Here is a 25,147-nt window from a genome sequence, read left to right on the forward strand (position 1 = left end):
TTTTAAATTCACTGAAACTGCCACACCATTTTTTAGCCAGGGAAAGAAGAAGCAGAAGAAAGGGGAAAAACCTAAGACGGTCAGCCCATTAGCACTGGTAAGGTTTATTCTCTCTATATGTGTGTATGTATATGTACACACAGGCACATTTCAAAATGTAATCAAAAATAGCTACAATTATGTTAGTGTCCTGCATATATAATGCTGTCTCTACCAAATACTTTGATACTACAGAATATTGGCTATAGTATAGAAATCAAGCAGTTCTTTTTGTGGATGTAGTTGTACTAAAGAAGCTGTCTTATTGCTGGTAAGGATTCTTGGGAGTCTTCCCTTAGAAATTTATCATGTTAAACATACCTATACCAGATATTTGTTTGTGAAAGATAGGAATTGCCATGTTCAGTCATTTCTTCTGACACAATGAAAAGGGTGACCATGTACCTATGATTATGTGTGGTCTTGTCCTCTAAATTACCGGAGTCAGGTACTAATCACAGTAATTATCCCCATCATCCATTATTCAGTCACCTGAGTCAGCAGAAAAGGGCAATTCCATGGCACTGATGAAAATTAAAATTAAAAATTGTATACTAAAAGGTATCAGATTCTTTGAAATTTTCTGTATGTTTTTTAAAAGACAATCTTTTAATATTTAATCAAGTAAATCCTAGGTCCTCTTTTATTAATACTGAAATATTTTATATTTTGTAGGTTTATTGTGTGTAACATACAGCAATGATACTGCAAATAACAGACATAAAACTATAGTCTGTGATGCTGGCCAATGCCCAATTTCTTTGCTTTGCTATATCAGTTTGCACTTGTACAATTACTTCATACAACTATAGTTTACATGAGTAAACTTAGTATTTTATAGTACAGAATAATAGATGAGCTCAAACTTTATTAAGTTCATTGGCAAGAGGGTTTAGGATTTCAATACATTTTTATAATTGGTACATTAGGGACAGTTTTTCTGGCTGCATAATAATGAATTTACAGTAAAAGCAATTATTGCCTTAATTATCATAATTCCATTAAAACTTCTTATAATTTGAACTTTAAATGGCAAATATAAAATGAGTAAATTTCTTATGCCTTGTTTTCCTATGATCTTTCTTATCCAGGGGCAGATATTAATGCATTAAAATGGCACATCTCTCTGGTTTTGAGAGTTTATAGTATAAAAGTGCTTACATAGAAAGGATTTATACCTGTACATTTGAATTGTTTTGTAAACTGTATTTCTAAAGAGATAAAGTTGTAGCTTTGTGACAGTAGGTGTACAACTGACAGCTTTTTCTTTACTTTCTTGACTTTGTAGACACAGCATTCAGTTAGCATTCTAATACAACAGTTAGAATAAATTTCTCTTCTCATTTACAGTTTCGATACTCCAGCTGGTCAGATAAATTATTAATGATACTAGGCACTCTGCTGGCGGTAGCCCATGGAAGCAGTCTCCCTTTTGCGATGATAATTTTTGGTGATATGACTGATAGCTTTGTTATTTCTGGAGACACAAATTTTACAGGTAAGAATATATCAGCTATGACAAGAACAATGGCTCATATTTAAAAAAGAGACAGGAAGATTCACACATCTTGACAGGAGATACTGATGTCAGAAACCACAATGCCAAAATATGATGCAAATTAGTGGCTCATGTTCATTGTACTCAAGATACACTATAGTTGGGGTAACATTGTAGTGGGAGTCTCCTATAGGCTGCGTGACCAGGAAGACCAAGCAGATGAGGTCCTCTATAGACAGATTGGAGCAGCCTTGCATTCACAAGCCCTGATCCTCTTGGGAGTCTGCAACCACCCCAATAACTGCTGAAGGAACAACATCACCAGACATACACAATTCGGGAGGTTCCTGGGCTGTGTTGATGATAACTTCTCCAAGTAATAGAGGAGCCATCAAAGAGAGGTGCTGTGCTGGACCTTGTTCTTGCTAAAAAGGAGGGACTGCTGGGGAATGTGAATCTTAAGGGCAGCCTGGGCTGCAGTGACCATGAAATGGTGGAGTTTCAGGGCATCGAGGAGGGAGGACAGCAAGCTCACTATCTAGAACTTCAGTAGAGCAGACTTAGGCTTCTTCAAGGACCTGCTTGGTAGAGTACCATGGGATAAAGCCTCGGAGGAAAGAGGGGCCCAAGAAAGCTGGTTGATATTCAAGGATGACCTCCTCCAAGCTCAGGAGCGATGCCTTCCAACAAAGAAGTCAGGCAGAAACACCAGAAGGCCTGCATGGATGAACATGAACAAGGAGCTCCTGGACAAACTCAAACACAAAAAGCAAGCCTGGAGAAGGTGGAAGCAAGGAAAGGTAGCCTGGGAGGAATACAGAGTACCTGTCCAAGCAGTCAGGGATCAGGTTAGCCCTGAGGAGAATGATTTGAAGGTGTTTGTTGACAAGAAGCCCAACATGAGCCAGCATTGTAGGCTTGCAGCCCAGGAAGTTGTATCATGAACTGCATCAAAAGAATTGTGACCAGCACGTGGAGGGAGGTGATTCTACCCTCTCTATGTCTCTCTGGAGTGTTGCATCTGGCTCTGGGATGCCCAGTATAACAAGGATACCCGTTGGAGTAAGTCCAGAGGAGGGCCATGAACATGATCAGAGGGCTGAAGCACTTCCCTTATGAGGATAGGCTGAGCATGTTGAGGCTGTTAAGCCTGGAGAAGATTCCTGGGAGACCTTATAGCAGCCTTCCAGTACCTGAAATGGGGCCACAAGAGAGCTGGAGAGTGACTTTTAACAATGGCCTGTAGTAATTGGATAAGGAGTAATGGCTTTAAACTGAATGAGGAACTATTTAGATGAGATAAAAGGTAGAAATTCCTCCTTATGAGGGTGATGAGAAACTGGAACAGATTGCCCAGAGATGTGGATGTCTGATCCCTGGAAGTGTTCAAGGCCAGCTTGGATGGGGCCCTGAGCAACCTAGTCCCTTCCAACCCAAACCATTCTGTTCTTCTATGTGTCTATGCTCAGGAAGACTTTTTAATCTCAAATTACAATGATGTAGTTTTGTAGTCAGTGGAGTTATGACTAACACTGTATTAGTAATGTTTACTGATGTGTATTAAAATTTCCTCCTTTCTTTCAAATCAACTTGATTTAGAAGGAGATGTAGCAACTCCAGAAATACTGAACAGCATGCAGGAAAACTAATTTGTTAAATCTTGCTCTATTAAAAGTATTTACTCTCCTCTTCATTTCTAAGGAAACTTTTCAATGAATTTCACTCATGATATGTTTGAAAAGCTGGAAGAAGATATGACAAGGTAATTAAAAATTGGTATTTCCTCTTCTTTTTTTAATGTAGGTACGCATTTCTAGTCAAGCCATTCTTCTCCTGAGGATGTTTTGCACACTTTAAACAACATAAAAGCAACGACTGAATAATATATGTAACTAAAGATTGGCATGTGAAATTATTTGAGGCCCTGGGAAGATTTTTGAACATTCCCAGCCATTCCCAACAATTTCCCATGCTCTCACCCACACCACCCCCATTTCAGGGGTGCTCTGTATCCCAGTGAAATTTGCATTGCCTTCCTTCTTCCTTCTCTTCCTCTGAATTTATAAAGAGTAATTGTTATGATAAAAGATTATTGATTATCATCTGTTAATTCCCTGAGCTATGGTAATTCACTTGCAAAAAAAAGTTGAATTGTCAGATAGTACCTACTTTGCTGCCAAAGCATCAAGTTCAGCTAAATCACTCTCTACAATTACCTGAAAGGAGGTTGTAGCAAGATGGGGGTCAGTCTCTTCTCCCAATTAATAAGCAATAGGACAAAAGGAAATGGCCCAAGTTGTGCCAGGGGAGGCTGGATGTTAGAAAAAATATCTTCTTGGAAAGTGTTGTCAATCATTGGAACAGGATGCCTCAGGGAAGTGGTTGAGTGACCATCCCTGGAGGTATTTAAAAGATTTGTGGATGTGGGACTGAGGGACATGTATTAGTGATGAACTTGGCAGTGCAGAGTTAATGGTTGGATTCAAATATCTTAGAGGTCTCTAACAAGCTAAACAATTCTGTGAAATTATCTGGACTGCAGAAGTGCAGATTTAGACTACAGGCTACCTTAAATCTAGCATTCTAAACCTGAAAACAGCAGAAGACAATAGCCAGTAGGTGCTTCTGCTACAAAGCTCCATAAAGAAAAGATCAAAGAAGAAGAAACATAAGCTGTTAAGAAGTGTGTTTTGTTAAGGGGCCTTATTAACCATTGTCCATACACTTGGTTTATGCAGGATGTCTAAAGTTTATGGGTATCTTGTACCACTTGAGGTTCTTTTCTTCAGGTTGAACTCTGTTGCTCATTAGATATTGAAAAATGTCTGATGTGCTCTTCAAGGCAGTTGCCTTTTCTGAAGAGAAGGAGGAGATAAGGCATTTGCTGTAGTAACTCTTGCTTATATCAAAGTGCATTAAAATTTCTAGTAGCAGTGGACTGTAAGCTTACTTAGATTCAGTAGTTAATTTTTGTAATTAAATATACCACAACTATTTATGCTAAAAAAACCCCCAAACCAAAACATACTCAAACAACTCTTTACCATAAAATACAGGAGCAAGTTAGGAGAAGGCTGTTTCTTAGAAATTAAGAACGTGAATGTAATGAGAATGAATTGACAGGGAATTGGCAATTATGTTTTATAGGAGAGTTTCTTGCTGCAACATTTCTGTCAGTCTCTGACATGAATGCAATTAATGCATACAAACCTTCAGTGGAATATACTTGTTCCCAGTGATTTGAAAACAAATTTGAAGGCAGAATTGCAAACTAAATAATGTGTGCATGGGTGAAGTTACGCTGTTCTTTGTTTAGTAAATACCTGATACCTAGTTGCACAACATTTTCAAAGTGTGTCTCATGTTTATTCTAAAAGAACTGCAAAAAGAGTTACTACAAAATTGCTACATATGAAATTGTAGAATTTGCTTTGCCCATTACTTAATTGGTGAATGATCTCTCCCTGTCCTTATCTTGACCTACGAGCTTTTAATTATATTTTTCTCCTCCGAGTCTAGCTGAGGAAGGGAAGTGAGTATCTTCAGTGGACACCTGGAATCCAACCAGGATCAAACCAACACGAATTAACTCTGAAAGTACAAGCATGAATAAAAAGCAGCCCTAGTTTCTCTTTAGAAAAAAATTTTTTACTGAGAAATTTATTACTAGCAGCACAGGAATAGGTGTTCTTTGCCATGGTTTCTAGACAGAGCCATAGTTAGCATTTTCACTGGTGTAGATAAGAAGCTCTTTGCACCAGCTCCTTGTTTCTCTAGGAACACCTGCCAGCAGGTCAAATAATAATAGAAACTGTTTGCATGGACAGAGTTCTCACACAGGTATGTTCAAGTACTGAACTATACATGTGGATTTAGTTGAGTTTGTTAATCAAACAGTTTGCCTAAACTCCAACTATTTCTCAAAAGAAAAAGAACTATTCTTTTACAATGTGATGAGCCCTTACTCTCTGGTAAGTTGCAGCAGTGAATTTACAGAATATATTTCATCAGCATGGAATCTGGCAAAGATATGAATCCCTTTTGATACAATTTGTCAGGAAACAAAGTTGAAGTATAAATCAATTCTTTGAAGTGATGTAGCATCATAAAGTAATTGTCTAAAGTAATTACTGCTGAATTTAGAATCAGTGTTCTTGGGTTTAGTTTGAGAGGCTTTTTTTTTTTGTTTGAGGAGTTTTAATGGAGCATAATATGATTGAGGTCAATATTCAACTAACCAGCGTTCTGTTAGGCATTAACCTGATTTTATAAACAGTTTTGATTAAGTGAATTTCATAATGAGTACAGTTTCAAAGTCCCTAACTAAACTGTATGGTACTATAGCCACAAGAAAGACTGGAATGAAATTTGAGAAGTTTAATTTGCAAAGCCATTCTCTCTTTCTTAGAGCAAAGCATTTGCACACAGATTCCTGCAATTTGCTCCTGCTGAATTTCATGTTAAGGTTCTATAAAATCAGTATGCATAACTTAGTAAAAGAGTAAAGGTCACAAGAGTTCAGAAAAGGTCGTAAGAGTCACACTTTTCACTAATTGTTCACTTTTAGGTAGATGCATTATTCTTATAATTACAGGTAATATGCATCATAAAGTAATCATTGATTTCAGTTGTGTTTTACAAAAAGAATCCATTAAGTTACATCGTTTTGGTTCAGTTCTGTTGCAAGTTCAATTAGAACTGATTCTGATGTCAATTCTTCATCAAATCAAAATTGATTTGATTCTTTTTAAACAGTTTAAAGGTGTGAGTGAAATTTACTTCCAGTTTGAGAAATATAATGGTTGACACACTCCTGGTTTGGATTTGACATCGCAGCACAGGGCTGAATTAATGTAGAAGTAAAATATCAGTTATGAATAAAAGAGCCAAAGAATTTTTGATCTAATGGCATTTGCTTGCAGTAGATGTACATATAATGATGCTGGATTCTCAAATCAAGAAATATTCACTGCATCCGTTTATTTGTTTGTTTGTTTATGTTTTTATACAGACAGGCATGTTTATTATTTGTGTGTATAATATTGATATATGTGATTTGGTCTGTCTATGTGTGTTAAAAATGCTAGGGAGTTTTTGGACATGACACATTTAGGTGACAAGGGTATTGTATCTGAAATACAGTTCCAAAAGAATCTTAGGAGAAAATACATACTAAATTGAAAAAAAAAGGTTATTCTGACATTAAGTGCTATTCATGGAAAACTCAGCAAGTTTTACAGTGAGGTGTAGGTTTTAGTATAAGCATATAATCCCTAATTCAGGTCAAACAGAAAAAGTGAGCATCATGCTAAATTCAGACTAGCAAGGTAATGAAATCGATTTCAGAATATCTTGCTTTTTCCTTTTTCTTACAGATATGCATACTACTATTCTGGAATAGCAGCTGGTGTTCTTCTTGCTGCTTATGTGCAAACTTCATTTTGGACCTTAGCAGCAGGTCGGCAAATAAAAAAAATCAGAGAAAAATTTTTTCATGCAATTATGAGACAGGAAATTGGATGGTTTGATGTAAATGATGTGGGAGAACTTAACACTCGTCTTTTAGAGTAAGTACCCTATACCTTTCTCAATGTTATTTTATCTTGTTAAACATGCAGGATTTACAAATTTTTATTTTTAAATTAAATTATTTCACTGTGAAATGAAGTTTTCAAATTTTCTCATGGAGACTCTCAGGGACTGAATTTCTAATATTTCTGATACAGGACTGTGGTTTAAATGTTTTCCTTTCACTCATCAAGTTACATCCTATTTTCCTTCTTACGGGTTTTGCTATCAACACTCCCCATCAAAACTTAAATCTTACCCTACAAGATGGAAAAAGGAAAGTTCAGTAAATGCTGTTTAAATAAAGAATTTTTATTTTAATTGGTTTAGTTCTGAAAAAACAAACACACAAACAAACAAACAAAACCCCATAATGTTCAACAAAGCCCAGTTCAATACATATCTTTTAAACTTTTCATATGGGCATCAGTGGGAAAAATAGCAACCTGTGGAAATTTCCAGGTAATATACAATTAATAGGAAAGTATTTTGTTAGGTTCCCCAGAACTCTGAGGATGATTAAAGCCCAGCCTATTGTATTACCCCCATGAAGAGAAATTAGTTAATTTCTGGGCACACTGAGGACTGATAAACGTGCTGACTCAGCCCAGCAGTGTGAACAGCTTTAACTGCATAATTTGCCTACATTAAAGCCTTTATCTTTAATTTCCAAATAGCCCACAAGTACCAAAAAGATCAAAAATTTGGAATTAAGAAAGTGATAGTAGTTTTGCACTACAGAAAGAATTTCAACTTTTTGAGACAAAAGCAGGTTTATAGCATTATAGTTTCACAAAAATATGAAAGTTTTCTTGGCCACACTATGTAGTGCTTTACCTTGAAGAAAACTGTTATTGGGAGAAATAATTAAATAATAAAGATTGTCTTCCACACAGATGCCCATGTAACAAAACTGGAAACCTTTCTTGTGCTTTCTACATTTTTCTTCCTCTCTGTATGTAATTTGTTTTTCAGTGATGTCTCCAAGATTAATGAAGGAATAGGTGACAAGATGGGATTGCTTGTTCAATCACTAACAACATTTGTGGTAGGATTTATTGTTGGTCTCATAAGAGGATGGAAGTTAACCCTTGTAATACTCGCAGTTAGTCCTGTCCTGGGACTTTCAGCAGCCCTCTGGGCAAAGGTAGGTTAACATATGTACAGTGTCAGGTTTTATATTAATGACAGATAATGAAATTCTTAGTGAAGATAATGAAATTACACATAATGTAATTCTTAATGTTAGAATGTGTTGCTTAGAGCAGTTATAGCTTTAGATAACACTTATGTACATAAACTCTTTGATGAACTATCAGTATGCTCACATTCAAGGCCAGGTCAGATGGAGCTCTGAGCAACCTGGTCTAGTGGAAGGTGTCCCTGCCCATGGCAGAGCAGTTGGAACGAGGTATCTTTAAGGTCCCATCCAAGGTCGTTTTATAATTCAATGATTCTATACAGTTTGAACATCGTAATTCCCATAGATTGGACAGACTTGTTTGATTTAAAGCTGTTTCTGCTAGTATAGCACATACAGAGAAGGAAGCAAGACGTGTGTAGAATCTACACCTGTAATTGTTTAACTACATTCATATAAGTACTTTTTTTCTTGAAAGGAATAATTGCACCTCCTGGAAAATAAGAGAATAAATTAGAAAAAACCTTTGTCTCAGACACAGAGATTTTTTCTTAGCTGTTAACAGCTTTGCTAAGAAATTCTATACAGATCTAGATGAGAGAAGGACCAAATTACCAAGGGATTAGAGTGACTTATCTTTGTAGTTTGAAAGTCTTCAGATTTTTATGGTGTTTCATTTCCCTTATGTTTCAAAGATCATGAAAGCTTTCTCTGTCTTGAGTGAGTATATTGCAGAAAAGGCAGGATTAGAGACGTGTGTGCCATGTATGTCTACTGGCTGAGTCTTCATAGACTGTGGCCATGTCTTCACAGACTCAGATATAGGGCCCTCTGGCTAAGGTAGCCAGAGGGTAGAATGAGCTAAGGAGATCTGCCTGGGGAGAACCATACCAGCTCACTATGAGTAGTCATTTTATCTCTTGCACTGGGTAAAAGCAGAGCAAATAATCCAGCATCTAGTTGTTTACAATGCGTAATGTGGAATTATTATATTGACTTCACAGTACACTCAGGAATTGGATATTGGACATTGGGCACCCATGCCTAATAATAAAAAGAAACTAACTGTGATAAAAGCCCTTGTGAAGTGCTTGAACTTAATTCTGGTTTTCCTACTTCAAAATATTTGATTCTGTATTAGGTTCTCTCTGCTTTCACTGACAAAGAACAAGCTGCATATGCAAAAGCAGGTGCTGTTGCAGAAGAAGTTCTGGCAGCAATCCGTACTGTAATAGCTTTTGGAGGACAGGAAAAAGAAATTAAAAGGTAAGAGCAATATTTGCTTTCATCAGCGGATTTTAAAATAGTTCAAATTGTTTCAAATTTTCCTGTGTGTTTTCTGTCGGAAGTCATGCGCTTTCTGCATTTTTAGATAATGAGAGATTGTCTGTTAGGGGCTGTTATGAGGTTTGCTACACGTAGAAAGACAGTTTTTTTCTAGACTCCATATATTGTCTCTGCATTAAAAGGTATTCATATCACTTCAAGCATCACACAATGAGAGCTTTAGACAAAAGAAGGCCCTACTCCTGGAAGAGATGATGATATCCTTGGTAATCTGATTACTCAGGAGTTGTGAAGGTGCTAAAGAACAATATCTCTATTTCCACTAGACTGTAAAATATAGATCTTGTGATATATTTTAACCTTTTATCTTGAGCGGTTCACAATGAAAGTTCACTGACCTGCAGGTTATTTAAGGAACTTAAATGCCAGTCCCTGACATGCAATGCCCTTTTATTTCTATATACCGAGTTGACTAATGTTGGTCTTTTTAGGGGTTACCTTAGAAACTCCGTGTCAGACTGCCAGGCTTACCTTTGTACAGTCTTAGGGTTAGATATTTTATGTATCTAACTGCTGTACTTTGTGAACCTTCTGTTTCTAATTCATCCACAGAGGTTTTTGGTGCTGTATGCTGTGGTATAAGTGTGAGTCTATTTTGAACTTCTATCTTTCTTCCAGATACCATAAAAATTTAGAAGATGCTAAACGGATTGGAATAAGAAAGGCTATTACAGCTAATATTTCTATGGGTGCTGCTTTCTTACTGATATATGCATCATATGCACTGGCATTCTGGTATGGAACTACTTTGATCTTAACTGAGGATTACACTATTGGCAAAGTTCTTACAGTAAGTATTAATGAGTAAATTCTCAGTAACAGTGAGAAATAATAAAGAACAAACAATAAAGTGTCTAATGGGAACTTATTTGACTTTAATGAGAATTATGTCTAAAAACTGGCAAAGTAGCATCCCTTCTTAACAAAAAGATTCTCACCACAAAAGCCTACATGTTGCTTCTATAGGATCTCAAAATCTAAATGAACCCAAATAAAACATACATTATTTTCAACTATCCCTATATCTTTTCTGATTTTCATAAGATTGGACTGATACAGAAACAGTTCAATCAAAAACTGAAGTACAATACCCTTTCTAGTTGCTATTTGCTTTCAGAGGGCTGGATATATTTTCAGGATGCAGAAACAAATACCTTTTTTTTAGCTGTTGTGTGGTCTCAGTAGATAATTTTCTTAAAGTTTTTCTTATGTTTTGCACCATGAGAGCTTGGAATCACTTCTCAGTATTTTTAGAAATTGAGGGGGATAAAAATATACTTGTGACTAGGAAATATGTCACCATCTAACTGAAGGAAGAAAACCATAACACTCAAGTCATAACTTAAATTCTTCTCTTGATGTGGAAACCTTCTAATTTTGTATGAAATATGAAATAAACAGGGTAAGAAGAATAACTTTGTTAACCATGATGAAACACAGCCAGGTGACCATATGCATATATTTAAATATATTTTAAACTACCAGTTTTGTTTATGAACCACTGAAGTTTGTGAAAATTGTCTCTGATAAGTGGTTTTGGCTCTTTTGAACCTTTTGTACAGGTTGGCATATGGAACCTCTCAGTGAAGTTCATGACCTTGTGTGTAATTTATTCTGTTCAAAGTATTTGCAAACTCTGTTGCAAATTGTCTATGTTGTAGTTCACCGAACGATGTTTTTGTAACATGGATGATGCATCATCATGTGTAAAATCTGTGAATAACCCCTGTTCAGGATGATGGGTGTGACAGACTTTGCTCTGACTACTATGGCTGTTATCATCTCTGAGCAGTGTGGTTTAATTGCTTTTGTTTTGATACTAACTGAAAGCAATAAACTGTGCTATTCTGAGAAAATTGTTAATTTTTTTCTTTTATCTTTTTCTGCTTTTCTTGTTTGCTTGTACTCTCATTGAAGCAGAACGATCCTTTTTTACTTTGTGATGGAGAACTTGGGTTTCTATGCTTCTGTTTCACTGTCACTTTGAAAGCAGAATGATAGTGTTTTGCATATCTGTCGTTCTGTTGAAAGATGTGTAATAAACTTTCTGGTCTTTGGCCAAAGAATGATTAGTACAATAAATCCTGAGACACCAAGTGCAATTCTAAATTTTTTGTCATAGATTTTACAAGTCTGAGTCACTTTTTCACTTTTTTTCAATAAGTTTGCAAAATTAATGTTGTACAGTAGCTCAGTTCTCAGCTGAACCTTAAATAGCCCTTTTCTTAATGTTTTTCTCTGTTTAGGAGAGACCTTTTCAGTTTTGCTTTAATCCTAGAGTCTTTAAACTTCCATTAACAGACATGGAACCTCCTTACCCAAAAATACCTAATGTAAATAAATAAATATAAGTTTCTGCTTAAATAAGAGTGAATATATACCTCTGTAAACATTTCTTTCAGGTCTTTTTCTCTGTATTGATTGGAGCTTTCAGCATTGGACAGACTGCTCCAAGCATAGAGGCATTTGCTAGTGCAAGAGGAGCTGCCTATACAGTCTTTAATATAATAGACAATGTGAGTATCTTTGCCCTCACTATCATTACAAAACTTCTTCCGAAGGTAAGAGATCCTTCTTTTTAAAGACAGGAACTAAATACACACAAAAGCTAAATTGAGAAATTATAAAAAGTATTCTTAAATGAGCATATCATCAATGTAGCAAGTGAGGGAGCAAAACATTACGCAATTTAGATCTTTCAGAATCCCACCTAAATTACTTAAAAAACACATTTAATATTTCTGTAGAATAATAGTGCTCTCAATAACTTCTTTATGAAAAAAATGTTGGGGGTTTTTTGTTGTTTTTTTGTATTTTATTTTGTACAGGAACCTCAAATTGACAGCTATTCAGAGACAGGTTACAAACCAGACCACATAAAAGGGAACTTAGAATTCAAAAATGTTTACTTCAATTATCCATCCAGACCAGATGTTGAGGTACTGTAAATGAAACTTTATATATATATATATTACAGCTGAATATGTGGATCATGTGTTGGAAAAAAAATCATTTAAAAAATCACATAAGTTTTGTTGAAAATGTAACAATTTCAGGTTGATTCTCTAATGTGTATAAAACTACCTTGTCATCACAGTGATTTTAGCTGGATTTATTTCCACCTTAGCTAAACATATTAAGTTTCCTGAATAATTTTTTTGTCTAAAACTTTAATAAGTGTGGCTATGCAAAAAACCATAAATAGGTATTTCTATCACAATCTAAATTTGCAATCCTAACTCAAGTGTTTGTGTATAGTAATAATAATGAGATAGTGAGTTTTAAAATAATTGCAATGCAGCTCTGTTATGACTGTGTCAGAACCAGTTAAAGAAAGCAGATCCAGCAACGACTTGCTGTATATGGAATAGAGATCAGAATCTGTATTTGTCCTGACAGAGAATAAGTTTCCTTTTTAAAGCACTGTCATATATTCAGAGTCTTAATGCAGTGACAATAGATAACGTATGAATGATTCCTGAAAATATTTCTGTGGACAGTGTCTTTGCACTATGTAACTATTTCATTCCTTACCTTGAAGGAAAATCACTGACCTTGATAAAGTGATCTTTCTTACTTTTGATAGGCAGAAAGGAAATACACTCAGCTTTTAACTATGACTTTTACATAGCTTCCCTGTAGTTTCCATGGTGCATTAAAGAAAAAGGTGAGGCAACATAATACAGAAATATTGCATCATACTGTTTGTATATTATATTTTAGTTATGGGTAGTAGTAGTATTATTTTGTCATATGAACTGGTTCATGAGACAGGTAACTGTGAAGTGTGTTGTATAATACTTTGATACTGAACCAACTGTGATGTAATTATAAGGAAAATTAAGCTGAAGTCATCAGTTATCCAAAATTTAAACCGACATGTTTATAAATTTTATTTTTACCAGATTGTGCTAGAAATATGAAGGTTATTTTATTGCAGTCTTTCAAATTTTCCTTGACATTTCTAAATACTGTTATGTTTTTGACCAACCTTCTTATATGGACAGATTCTGAAGGGCTTGAATCTCAAGATTAATTCTGGCCAGACAGTGGCCCTGGTTGGTGGCAGTGGCTGCGGGAAAAGTACAACTGTTCAGCTCATCCAGAGATTTTATGATCCCAAGGAAGGCACGGTAAGATACCTCAAGTGAGATGACTTCTCTGCGTGTCACACTTGTTGAAAGCCTAGTTCTGACCTCACTGCCCTTGTCAATGTTCCAATGACATGGTAAAGTCTCCTCTAAAATGGCACATGCCAGAATGGAGAGAGATGTTCCTTCATCAAAACACTTAGTAAACAGTTTTTGTCTGCTCTCTTTTGTTTAGGTTACAATTGATGGGCACGATATTAAGACCTTAAACGTAAGGTATCTGCGGGAGGTTATTGGTGTGGTGAATCAGGAGCCCGTGCTCTTTGCCACTACTATTGCAGAAAATATTCGTTATGGCCGTGAGGATGTCACCATGGAAGAGATTGAAAAAGCCACCAAGGAAGCGAATGCTTATGACTTCATCATGAAGCTACCCAATGTAAGCAGATCAGCTCTCCTGCTGAAATAATTTCATCTAAACCTTCTTGTGTCAAATAGTTCCTCAGAAGGAATGCTTGTTAAGAGAGGAAGCTATCCCTGGACCTGTGAATATGCAGAGCTATGCAGAGCTTCCTCATAACTTTTGAGAATAATATTAATTTTTTATCTTCAGGAAATGATTTTTCAGTCATTTGAAGAACTACTAGATTTCCAGGAACACAAATGATTAGTCAGGTTTATCCAAGTAGGTGTTTATTCCTGTAGGGGAAGGAGAAGATGTTACTGGCACTACTGGCATTACTGACATCTTTCTTTAGTGGAAAGACTGTGCCACCGAGTGTTTTCAATACATGTGTTTGTCTTGTAGAAGTTTGAAACTGTGGTTGGAGAAAGAGGGGCACAGCTGAGTGGAGGCCAGAAGCAAAGAATAGCAATTGCCCGAGCTCTGGTTCGCAATCCCAAAATTCTTCTGCTTGATGAGGCAACATCAGCTTTGGATACTGAGAGTGAATCAGTTGTGCAGGCAGCACTGGACAAGGTTAGTAGTATTTTAAAATGAAGCATGTAAGCAGGAGCCTAATATTTACTTATTTCCTGAACTTTTGTTGAAAATAGAGACCTATAAAAATACAAAACATAAACTTTGATTTGGCAAATATTCTTTGTTCAGAGAATTTTTGAGTTCCTACAGGTATTACAAAGAGAAACCTTATTTCAAATTAGAAGATGGAGTCATATTTTCTGCATTATTAAGCTTAAATCAATATTTTCATGGTGTAAATACCATCCTCTTCCATCATCTGTCTTACTGCCACTCATATTGTTGTCAGTCCTTGTTGGGCTTCATGAGGTTCCCCTGGGTCCACTCCTCAGGCCTGTCAGAGACCTTCTGAATGTCGTCCCTTCCCTCAAGTGAATGAACTGCACTGCTCAGCTTGACGTCACCTGTAAACTTGCTGAGTATGCACTCAATCCCATTTATCTGTATCACTGATGAAGATTTTAAATAATATGAGTCCCAGTATGGACTGTTGAGGGTCATCACTGAAGATGAACTCAATCCAGGTTCCAACAGAATTCCACTGCTTGGGATCATTACTTTGATTATTTAAACTAAAATTTGCTTGATCACTTTAAAACAGCCTCATAATTAAAATGACAAGCTGTGGTGGTTGAAAAATTCAGTGTAATATGCTTATAAATATCCAAAGAAAGGTACTTAGTTGAAATACAATTCACATGAAATTGCAGAGGATTTTATTTTTATTGTAGTCGTTTGAGTTAGCAATGACTTAGAACTTAAAACACTTTTTTTTTCTAAAAGTGAGTGTAAAATATTTTCTAATGTTGCTGAGTATAAATTCGCCATGGATTTTAAGGTTCAAGTGGGCAACTATGGGCCTAAATATGAAAAATTCTAGCATTTAAAAAACTTTAGGGTTTGTAACATTCTAAAATTTTATGTGTTGAGATTTTTGCTTAGATAGTTGTGACCAAATGACACTTTAGCATGCCATAAATCGAGTGTCTCCTGATGGGAGAGAATTTGCTGAAAGTCCTTGCAAGGCGCTTAAAAGATGAATCGAGACGTCTTCTGTAGTTTCAATGCTTCTAGATAGTTGTTTATTAAGTCTTATCAGAGAAACTGAGCCACTAGTGTGACCCAGGTACAGCATGGAAGGAGGAAAAGTTGGAGTGAGAGCGAGAAAGACCAATTATCAAGATTTACACAGCCTTTTAAAGACATTTTGACCAATAGTTACTAAAAACGTACATTATTTTTACTTTCTTACCAATTATTCAGTAACACGACTAGGAACTGCAGAATTTTCTATCCAATCAATCCAAACTACTTTTACTGCAAAATATGGAGTGGTAGAAGAAGGAGAAGAAGGTCTAGAGAACAACAACAATCCTTCATTTTGATATTTTTTACTCTTACCTATTTACTACAAAGAGAAGCCTAAAACCTCTAAATTTTTCACCCTGTGACAATCTTACATAGTAGTCTATCACCTAATTCACACCACTGTATTTTCTAGTTGTTGTCTGACTGTTGGTAATTTTTTCCAAGGTTTGAAGCTAAAACAGTGTTGTCCAGGGGGGTAAGAACCCTTAAAAACAGGCAGAGAAATATTCTTGGCACTCTGGGTTCCTACAACCAAAGTTTGGTGTATTTATGTGCCACAGTGAAAGATGGTCTCTAATACTAAACTTTGAGCTTTAGATTATATTTCTGTTTTAAGGTATTAATTGAAATACATTTTTAAATTTTTTTTTGAAGGTTATATTTTTCTGCGAACCTTTTAAATGTTTCTTTTAGGTCCTACTCAACTCTGCTGTGAAGACGAACACTATTTACATTTACTTAGAAATACTCACATGAAATATTGCTGTTTTCAGGCAAGGGAAGGACGCACTACGGTTGTGGTAGCTCATCGACTGTCAACAGTCCGCAATGCAGATCTGATAGCTGTGTTCAATGGTGGAGTTATCACAGAGCAAGGGAATCATGCTAAATTGCTTGAGAGAAAGGGAATCTACCACAAACTTGTTAACATGCAGGTACTTTTTCTCTAGATGTTGCCTCATTTTCTTTTTTTTTTTGTGCATCCATAGTCATATCAGAAGTATGAGAAATTCTGCAGTATATTGTCTTTGCAGCAAAAACCCATGTGCTTTGAAAGGAGAGTAGCAATGTGAGAGAGACCACTAGTTTTGGTACAAGACTTGTTTAAACCCAGGATAGTACATTTTTAATCCTCTAAATATTTAAACTTAAAAGATTATTTTATGTTTTCCTTTTGTGCAGTTAATGTAGAACAGATGACTACAGTAGTTTGCTATTCCATTGCTTTTTCTTAGTCTGATAAAAGGTAAAATACAGTAGCTGGCACTGGAGGAATAGAGCATGCGTATTTTAAGGTGTTTAGGTATAATCCTTCGTACTGAATTTCTTTCTAAAGAAAAAAATGTGTAGGAATAGAAGAAAAAGAAAAATAATCCAGCTATTCCGACAGCAAAAATATGTTTTTAACTTACACAGACAGAGAAAAAGAGATTGCAAATTATAATAAATTTCAGAAATGTATTAGTTATTAAATGAAAACCAAAATACTTTGATAAGTGCATCCCAATGTCCCAGGTGACCATTAGGTTATAGCAGATTTTCATTCTAACTTTGTTTGACTGCATAATCACTATGTCCATTAAAGAAACGGAAACTGCCATCTCAGTAAGTCAGACTGAAGAGGTTAACCAGACCAATTAAAATATTTCTTCATAGAATATGAGAATACATTTGGTTACCTTCGATTCAAAGTTACTTTTTATCTGAACAAATGTGATAATGGGAAAAATGAGGAAATACAAAATTTAGAAAAGAAAATTTAAAAACAATGAAAAATGAAAATAAAAAATGGAAGGCAAGTAAAGAAGATATTTTTATTAGTAGTGCAAAAAGCAGTAAAAAAAAATTCCTGGAAAAAAAGAAACACAAATTGAAGGCAACTTTGAATCCAGTTTCTATCAAATACCTCAGGAGTGGGTAGACATTTATTTATTCTGTCAAAGAGACTAGCAAAAAAAATGGGTAAGGCTCTTTTCCAGGCTGCTCTAATTTTTCAGTCAAAATCTCTTTTTGACTCAGTTTTGTGCTGAACTTCCTTATTCCATTTAAAGTCAAGAATTGTTAAGTGTGTTCTGCTGTAAAGGGAGTAATGTTTTATCACTTCGTGAATAAACTGTATATCCCTCAAGAACTCATTCTAAAAGAACCCAAGAAGAGTGCAAAGGGTTTACCCTCAATTTAAAACTTTTTTAGTTTAATTCATTAAAAAAGAGCAGCTACTGTCAGTCCCACATCCTCCACTTACTATAAGAATTTTCACGAGAGGTGCAAAACTCATATATGAATAAAGATCTGAATATAGAGCTCTATTAAATATTATACAGATTTTCATATCTCCTTAAAGCATTATATGTTGTTTCCTCTGTATCTCTTTCAACTGAAACAAAGTTACTTTTACTTTGATTACCTCATCATTTTGAAGTAATATATGCGTATGTAATAGCATCACGTTCTTCCCACTTTTAGGCAATAGAAGCTGAAGTTCCACCATCAGAAGATGATGAGAATGCACATAGTGCCAAAAACAGTGGATCTGAACCAGAATTTGAAGAATCCTTAACAACAGGATTGAGAAGACGATCAACTCGGAGAAGCATGAAAAAGCCAGGAGAGCAAAATAATGGTCCTGATGAGGAAAAAACTTCACCTGTAAGTACCTCTGCAGAGCTGTTAGTGAACTTGATTCCTTTAAACAAAGCGCGTTAAATTCATTCTCCTGCTCAAGAAAGGTATGAGGAGAAGGAGACATTTCATAGGGATGAAGAAAACATGAGAATTTTTAAATTCTAAATAGCCTTTGACTGATAATATTCAGAACTTGCTTTTTTATTCTCAACATAAATGATAATACAAATAAAATGCTAATTTAAAAATCTATAACAAAGATGATGAGTTTATTGTTGAAAATAAATTTCCTTTAAAAGAAACATACTTACATATTTACATACCATACCAGTTTAGTCTATACAGTTTAAACATTCATTTTTGGATAAGAAACAGAGTATTTGGCCCAACATAACAACTCTTACAACAAAACTTGCAAAAAAAAACCCCAAAAATACGATTGCATTCATATTTACAGGAATTAGTTTGATGTTATAAATTTCTTAATGAACATTTACTTGAATTAATCAAGCCATGGATTACACACAGCAATATGCGCAGAATGAGTAGTTCAGTCATCAATGACCAATATCAAAGTATTCACCAACAAAAATTATATCGATAGACTAATATAAAATGACAAGAGTATAAATATAGTGTACAACTCTTCCTTCCTTGTGTTAGAATAATTTTTAAAATGTACAATCATTTATTCATGTTATTAAAAACTATAATTTTTGCTTCCCCTGAATAGATTCTGGGAATAGGAAATTGATTATTAATCTCTCATTTTCTTAATATTTCTCCAAATACATTCCTGTTTGTCCTAACATAATTCATGTTTTTAAGGCTGAAGAACTACGCCCAGCTTCATTTCTGAAAATTATGAAGCTGAACAAAACTGAATGGCCATACTTTGTAGCTGGAACCTTGTGTGCAATTATCAATGGAGGTTTACAACCTGCATTTGCAGTCATATTTTCCGAAATTATAGGGGTAAGTTGGAATAAAGTATGCAAAAAACTGTAAGCCCACAAAATTTATTTCTAATAAAATTAGGTTTAAAACAATCACTGCATAATGAAGCTGAAGAGTGGATGAAGCACTCTTGCAAAAATCCGAAAAGTTGTATGAAATTTACAAAATCCTAAAAATCTTGCTACAACCTGAAATAGGCCTGTTATACTTTAAATATTATGTAACATACGCTCAAATTTTATATGAATGCAATTGACTACCAAAAATAGTTATTGAGAAACCTGAGAGTATTTTCAATTGTTAGTTAATTTTTTTAAAATGTTGTGTCCAATTTTATTTTATAGATTTTTTCAGAAACTGACAAGGACATCTTAAGAGAAAAGAGCAACTTATATTCACTGCTATTTTTAGTAATTGGAATCATTTCCTTTTTTACTTTTTTTTTTCAGGTACGTTTTATTAACTTAACATAATTACAATTGTTATTCATGTTTTAGAAACCAGACCTGAAATATACTAAAAATTTGCATCTTTATAATACATGCCTCCAACTCAAACCAGAAACTGTAGTTATGGTTCTAGATGTGTCTTGTGCTGAAACTTTTTTGACTTAGAGCTTCTTGTGTGTAAGAGGCTTTCGAACCTATTCAGACCTCTTAATTTCAGAACTTCCTCTCTTGTTCATCAGTCAAACAGTTCTCAGCAATGAAACTCTGAATTTTCTTGCTCTTTTCCTATTGCCAAGTAACAGGCCACCCCTCCAGCCTTTACATTCTACCACCCCTTCTCACCCTCAAGCCTTCCTATTTGAATCTGTTAGTAATTGAAAATCTATCAATCTCCTGCCTTAGTTCTCCATTTTTTTACTTCCCTAGCCCTTTCCTCATCCAAAGGAATGTCCCATATTGTTCCTATGGGAGTCCCCAAAGGCTCCCAGGCCCAGTTTGTCAGGTAACACTCATCATGCTGATATTCAGTTCCTCCTGCTGAAACACAAATGGTTGTACCTGCAATGATAGTTCCACTTAAAAAGAAAAAAAATATGGTAATCATATTAAAATTGTCATATTTTGTCTGCTTTATAATTTCTGAACATGTTGGTATAATTTTATCTGTTAAATGAGCCTAAGAGTGAAATAATAATGTGCGCTTGGGACAGCAGCATAAACAGTCTCTTGCAGAAACCTGCTGGTTTGTTTATGGATTTGTCTTGTTGCACAAGCGAAAAAGGCCTTGAGTACAGAAGGCTGAGTAGTACAGGGCTGTGATAGGTTTGCTCAGTTTATAAATGTTCAGATAATGTTTTAAATTTGAGGGATGCATTTGACTTCAGTGAACCCAGGTTGCCTCACAAAGTCTTTAATCTAAAATTAAATGGCCTAAATGCTACTTGTTTAAATCTGACTTCGATTGACTCATTCAAATGAAGTCAAAGGGTTGATTAGAGACCTTCTTCTTAAAGCATGCTGGTGAAGCAGTGCTGGGAAATATTGCTATGCTCCCTAAATTTTTTCAAAAATAATATTTTAATGTCTGTACTGTGAACCTATGCGAACCTAGAATTTATGTATATTAAGCCTGTTGTTACATTTGCTTTGTGAAGCAGGACTGCAATATTTCGTGCTTTGACAATGTAGAGGCAATTTATGTAAAATATTTATTGAATAAACACAAACAGTGTAATACTAGGCATTGTACTTTTTCTCAAACAGGGTTTCACATTTGGCAAAGCTGGAGAAATTCTTACAATGAGGCTTCGATTCATGGCATTTAAAGCAATGCTTAGACAGGTAAAGATAATAAATAATTTGATTTCCAGGGTTTTAAAAATAATTTACTGTATTGGTATAAAATAACTGTATTCTACATCAGTCTATCATACAGAGAAGATTGTTTAAATCAGACTAGAAACCAATTTGATTAGTTACATGTGGTTATGCAGAGTATCCTTAAAGGGAGAGTCTTAAATCAATACAAGTGCTTTTCATGTACTCCTTGCAAAGACTTAGTTTTACAGCCAAGTTACAAGGGCCTGACAAGTTGATGTGCACCAGCAGTATCCCATTATCTATTCATTTGCCTGCTTTGCTTTCTTGGTGCCCTTTTTCCCCTAAAGAAATGCAACACAACTTACACTGTAACTCTTACTTCAAATATCTGATGTAAATTGTGATGTGTACAGATGTGTTTTTTTAATTTATTGGAAATCTCTGTCCAAGAGCCCCCAAATCTATAATTGCTGTTTGTTAATGCAATAATAAGGTTGTATATTTGAAAAGTAAAACCACTTTCAGAAAATTAAAATATAAATAGAACATAATGTTGTAAAGTAATTCTAAAATTGCCTTAATTTTGTATGATTTCAGGATCAGTATTTTAGATTTTGAAATACACAGTACAACAGTTATGGGTTTTAAGTCTTGCACATAAGGCTACATGTAGACACAGAATTTGATTCATGTGAACATGACTGTTTTCAATGTGACAGGAAACTGTTGTAGTCTGAAAAATTACAATTTATACATCAGCCATACTGAAAATCTAATGAAAAGGCAATCTTAAAATTGAGTCTTGAGGTCACAAATGCCTGTAATACATCACCAGGACTTCATTCGATGTATATTACACATGAAAGTTTAAATCAGATATTTGGTCACATGGTGAATAAATCATAAACTGTGTACCTGATCCCAACAATTAACTTTGATCAGATAGACCAGCTTGGTTTTTCGTTTGGTTGAGGGGTTTTGTTATTTTGCTTGTTGGTGTCTCTCTTCCAAATAAGCCTCTTCAATATGGGAAGAAACAAAGCAATGAATGTTTTGTTTTTAACCTGAAAATGCTTTACACTTAACCCCTCCCCAAACAGCTTTGCAACCATGAGGGAGTGTGACTGAAGAGCCCTCTCCTCCAAGGAGATTCAGTGAGGGAGCAGCAGTGAGAGAGAGTAAATTTTGCTTTGGGGAATCTCTCAGCTGCTCTCCTTCCTTCTCAGCAGTGATAATGAGTACATTGGAGGATTCACAAGATTACACTTTTTTCTAAAAATATTCAATGTGCAATGACGGAATTAAACTTACTTAAATATGCAGAACTGAGGCACTGCCACATACCAGATTTACTTTATTTGAAATGTTTATTTGAAATGTCCAAACACTGGTCTTAAAAATAATGTTTCTTTTTATAGGATATGGGCTGGTTTGATAATCCTAAAAATAGCACTGGAGCATTAACCACAAGACTTGCTAATGATGCCTCTCAAGTGAAAGGAGTAAGTAAAATTTTGGTTTGGAATTTTTCATATTTGGTTTAGTATATAGCGAAGTTGCAGCTTGGGTTTGACTGGTTGGGTAACAGTCGATTTTGACAACTAAAATTTCCTATAAAACAATAGCTGGTAGAGAATGCACTGATGCACTTTATGACAAGTTTACTATTGTGCTGTATTGTGGTCTTCCTTACTGAACAAATTTATTTGGAATCTCTTATTTAAGAAGTCTTTTTAAAGAGGTCTTATTCACCTAAAGACATGCAATGAAATCTATTCAGTGTAGGATCTCCTGCTATTTTTTTGATTGTTTTGATTTCTTATTAAAAAAAAAAGAACTGTGAGCAATAGACTTCCTTTTCTCTGTTACTTTTTGGAGATTCTTTAAAAGTAAATTGTGTACTTTCAGGGGTCTGTAATATCATGCTAAAGTACACTGAATGTAATTATTTGTGTATGCTTAAGTGAATTCTTACTGCTATATGAAGTTATGTGCTGGTTTTTTTTGAACTGTAGAGTTCTGAAGTATCTTTGGCTTTATTTCCATAGGAAAAGTTAAATGTTTAATTTTCTTCTTCATTGGGCTCTATGTGATGACTTGTAAAGCTAGCTCTATGATCTACAAAATATGACAGATTTTTAATGTTTAGATGTAAATATGAGTATGTTTGTTCAGTTTCAAGAGCAGAATTTAGAAATTGCAGAGTAAACTTAACTAATCAGAATATGGGGAAAGAAGAAATAAATATTATCTAGATAATTTTTTACAAAAGCATTTAAGAAACTCTCATTTTGAAAAATAGCAAAACTGAGTTAAGATTTTCTAAGCAGTGTTTTGAGAATCAGGAATTTTGTGGGTTAAAATGCTTTCCTTATTTAAAATGCAGTTATGTTAGTAATAGATGCCTTTTTTCTTTCTCCAGGCAACTGGTGTCAGACTAGCATTAATTGCCCAAAACATAGCCAACCTGGGGACTGGAATTATTATATCATTAGTTTATGGCTGGCAGCTGACCCTGCTACTTTTAGCTGTTGTGCCCATCATTGCAGTGGCAGGAATGATTGAAATGAAAATGTTGGCTGGGCATGCTAAGAAAGATAAACAAGAGCTGGAAGCTGCAGGAAAGGTGGGTCTAGAGAAATTAATCTACTTCTGTATAATGTATACGGTCATATTTACCAAAGCACTGTTAATGGATGTATTACTCCAAATACAGAACATTTCACAATATGTAAGTTCCAAAGACAGCCAGTTACACTAGTAGACCTACAGAGCATCACACCTCTTCAATAAAAATCAAAGACTTATGTTATTAAGCTATTAATATTTTTGTAGTTGATAAATCTCAGAATGTGCTAAACACTATTCAGGCATATTCTCTTCTCATTCCTTTTCTATTCATCTTTGTTTTCCTTATTTTGGAACCATCTCCATTTTGACTTTTTTTTTTTTTGGTCAACCCTCTTTGGCATGTCGTCTCTCTTATTACACTGCTCTTTTTTTCTCTTCCCTCCTTCATCTTATTAATGTTTGTGGTGATAATATATAGATCTCCACTGGTTTCTGTTTGCCATTCCTTTGTTTCTGGAGTGGAAGAGAGAGATGAAAACTGAAAAGCAAGAAGGCTAGACTTTTGTTTAACAAATTAAATGAAGACATTTAATGTCACTTCATTCCAAAAATCCTTTTGGGAACAATTATCTCATCACTTTCCAGATATTGCTTTCTTAAAGGTAAAACTTTTCTAAAATCTCTTCCTATGTCGTACTGTTTTTAAAAGCTGCTGAAAAGAAAATCATTTATCTAAGGGCATGCAATTCTGTTCCATTCCTTTCAACTGGGTACATTTCTTCTGCTGCTCTCTAAGGGATGAACATATATTTCATATTGGTTTTTTTTTAAAATGTGACAGAAAATAATTGACAATTCTTGGAATAGACACTAAAGACTTTATTAGTGCAGCATATTGTGAAGAATTAACACAGATGTTCCAAACATCTATGATATTTTTTTTCAAAACCTAAAGAATATTTTCTTTTCATGGTAATGTGAGTTTCCCTTCTCAAGGCCACCTAAGAAAGCACTGGTCTACAGGCATTTTATTCAATTTTCATTTTTAAAAAATATTTTTTCAAAAATTTTTTTTTTCAGTAAAAATAGTGTTCCACCTGGAAAATTTGTTTTCTGCAAAGAGTTGCTGAACTTAGGTTACTGAAAAAACTTACATTATGGTCTTTATTAAACTAATATTGCATGAAATGTATATTTTAACAAAATGCATTAAAGCCTTGAGGGTCTTTTCACAGAAGCATCAAGGTTGGAAGAGACCTTCAATATCATCAACCATCAAGCCAGCACCACCATAATCACCCCTAAACCACATCCCCAAGTGCCACATCCATCTATTGAACATTTGCAGACTCCACCATCTCCCTGGGCAATCTATTTGAATGCCTGACCACCCTACCAGTGAATTTTTTTTAATATCTAATCGGAATCTCCCCTGGCCTTTTTGTGTATACAAATGACTCACGTCTAAAG

At 34.9% G+C, this 25,147-nt stretch overlaps 1 protein-coding gene across 1 annotated transcript in view; it reads left to right on the forward strand.

Annotated features, from left to right (window-relative positions):
• The window catches only part of ABCB1 (ATP binding cassette subfamily B member 1), a 50,256-nt gene that overhangs the window by 14,123 nt on the left and 10,986 nt on the right, over positions 1-25,147 (forward strand). The window contains exons 5-23 of the mRNA XM_032113101.1: positions 37-97; positions 1,390-1,537; positions 3,239-3,299; positions 6,913-7,104; positions 8,081-8,252; positions 9,388-9,512; positions 10,212-10,383; positions 11,996-12,109; positions 12,422-12,532; positions 13,601-13,726; positions 13,920-14,123; positions 14,493-14,663; positions 16,529-16,690; positions 18,222-18,404; positions 19,209-19,355; positions 19,682-19,786; positions 21,050-21,127; positions 22,525-22,608; positions 23,529-23,732. Of these exons, the coding sequence (XP_031968992.1) occupies positions 37-97; positions 1,390-1,537; positions 3,239-3,299; positions 6,913-7,104; positions 8,081-8,252; positions 9,388-9,512; positions 10,212-10,383; positions 11,996-12,109; positions 12,422-12,532; positions 13,601-13,726; positions 13,920-14,123; positions 14,493-14,663; positions 16,529-16,690; positions 18,222-18,404; positions 19,209-19,355; positions 19,682-19,786; positions 21,050-21,127; positions 22,525-22,608; positions 23,529-23,732 (2,620 nt within the window). The remainder of the gene's footprint in view (positions 1-36; positions 98-1,389; positions 1,538-3,238; positions 3,300-6,912; positions 7,105-8,080; positions 8,253-9,387; positions 9,513-10,211; positions 10,384-11,995; positions 12,110-12,421; positions 12,533-13,600; positions 13,727-13,919; positions 14,124-14,492; positions 14,664-16,528; positions 16,691-18,221; positions 18,405-19,208; positions 19,356-19,681; positions 19,787-21,049; positions 21,128-22,524; positions 22,609-23,528; positions 23,733-25,147) is intronic.

This window comes from Corvus moneduloides, chromosome 1 (assembly GCF_009650955.1).
Source record: "Corvus moneduloides isolate bCorMon1 chromosome 1, bCorMon1.pri, whole genome shotgun sequence".
Taxonomy (NCBI): Eukaryota; Metazoa; Chordata; class Aves; order Passeriformes; family Corvidae; genus Corvus; species Corvus moneduloides.